Raw genomic sequence first — 1012 nt, 5'->3', positions numbered from 1 at the left:
ATGAAGCTTAAAGGTCTTGTTTTGTTTGTTCTTTTTCTTCTTGCGTGCTCTATAGTAGCTGTGGAATCAGAGGTTGGGCCTCAAGGTGTGCATCAGTTAAATTGCTACTTATATATTGAAATTGAAGAATGGTGTATTTTTTTTTATGTACATGCATGTTGAGATTTGGCTGTTTGGTTTATGTATAGGCGATGAGGTGTTAGAACCCAACCAACGTAGAGGTGGGTTCTGCCGAGGCGGGCGAATCCGAAGGTGTTGCGGTGGTTTTCTCCGCGGCCGGTGTTCGAGGTGGTGTTGCAGGAGTTCCGGTGTGTTATTTTTCTAAAGATGGGATCAAACTAATTTAGAGTTTATTTTGACATATCAATCAATTTTGAGCTTGTTTGAGTATAGTATTATTATTCAAATATCTTACTATGATTTATTTTGTATATCTAAAATTTAAATGGTGTGGTTGCTAAAAATGCAGCTGATGAAGCGGCGCTTCTAGAGCACGATGCCACAGATGGTGGTGGTGGAGAATATGGCGGTGGAGGGAAAGGTGGCGGAGAAGGTGGAGGAAAAGGAGGTGGTGAATGTGATGGTGGTGGGAAAGGCGGAGGCAAGGGCGGCGGTGGTGGCAGCCACGATGGTGGAAAAGGCGGAGGCAAGGGAAGTGGTGGACACGGTGGCGGTGGAAAAGGTGGCGGTGGGCATGACGGAGGTAAAGGTGGCGGTGGGCATGATGGAGGTAAAGGTGGTGGGAAAGGCGGAGGATATGGTGGTGGTGGTGGTGGAAAAGGCGGAGGGAAGGGTGGAGGAGGAGGAGGTGGTGGTGGCGGTGGCGGTGGGATAGGTGGAGGAGGAGGTGGTGGTGGTGGTGGTGGTGGCGGTGGTGGCGGCGGCTATGGTGGTGGAGGGAAAGACAACAAAGGAAGCTCCGAAGAAATTAAGAATTGATTGAATAGTTTCCTATGTAGTAGGTTGCCATGTTTGGATCATCAATATGATCAAATAAATGATTAAATAAATG

The 1012-nt window shown here is 47.6% G+C and overlaps 1 protein-coding gene across 1 annotated transcript; it reads left to right on the top strand.

The window, feature by feature from the left end:
* On the top strand, positions 1-997 carry LOC121776679 (acanthoscurrin-1-like). Its single transcript, XM_042173862.1, has 4 exons — positions 1-85; positions 189-308; positions 470-808; positions 963-997. The coding sequence occupies exons 1-4, from the start codon at positions 1-3 to the stop codon at positions 995-997; spliced, it is 579 nt and encodes a 192-aa protein (XP_042029796.1).
* The last annotated feature ends 15 nt before the right edge of the window (positions 998-1012 follow it).

This window comes from Salvia splendens, chromosome 18 (assembly GCF_004379255.2).
Source record: "Salvia splendens isolate huo1 chromosome 18, SspV2, whole genome shotgun sequence".
NCBI lineage: Eukaryota > Viridiplantae > Streptophyta > Magnoliopsida > Lamiales > Lamiaceae > Salvia > Salvia splendens.
The sequence above is the reverse complement of the archived record's forward strand: the minus strand, read 5'-3'. Positions and strand labels throughout refer to the sequence as shown.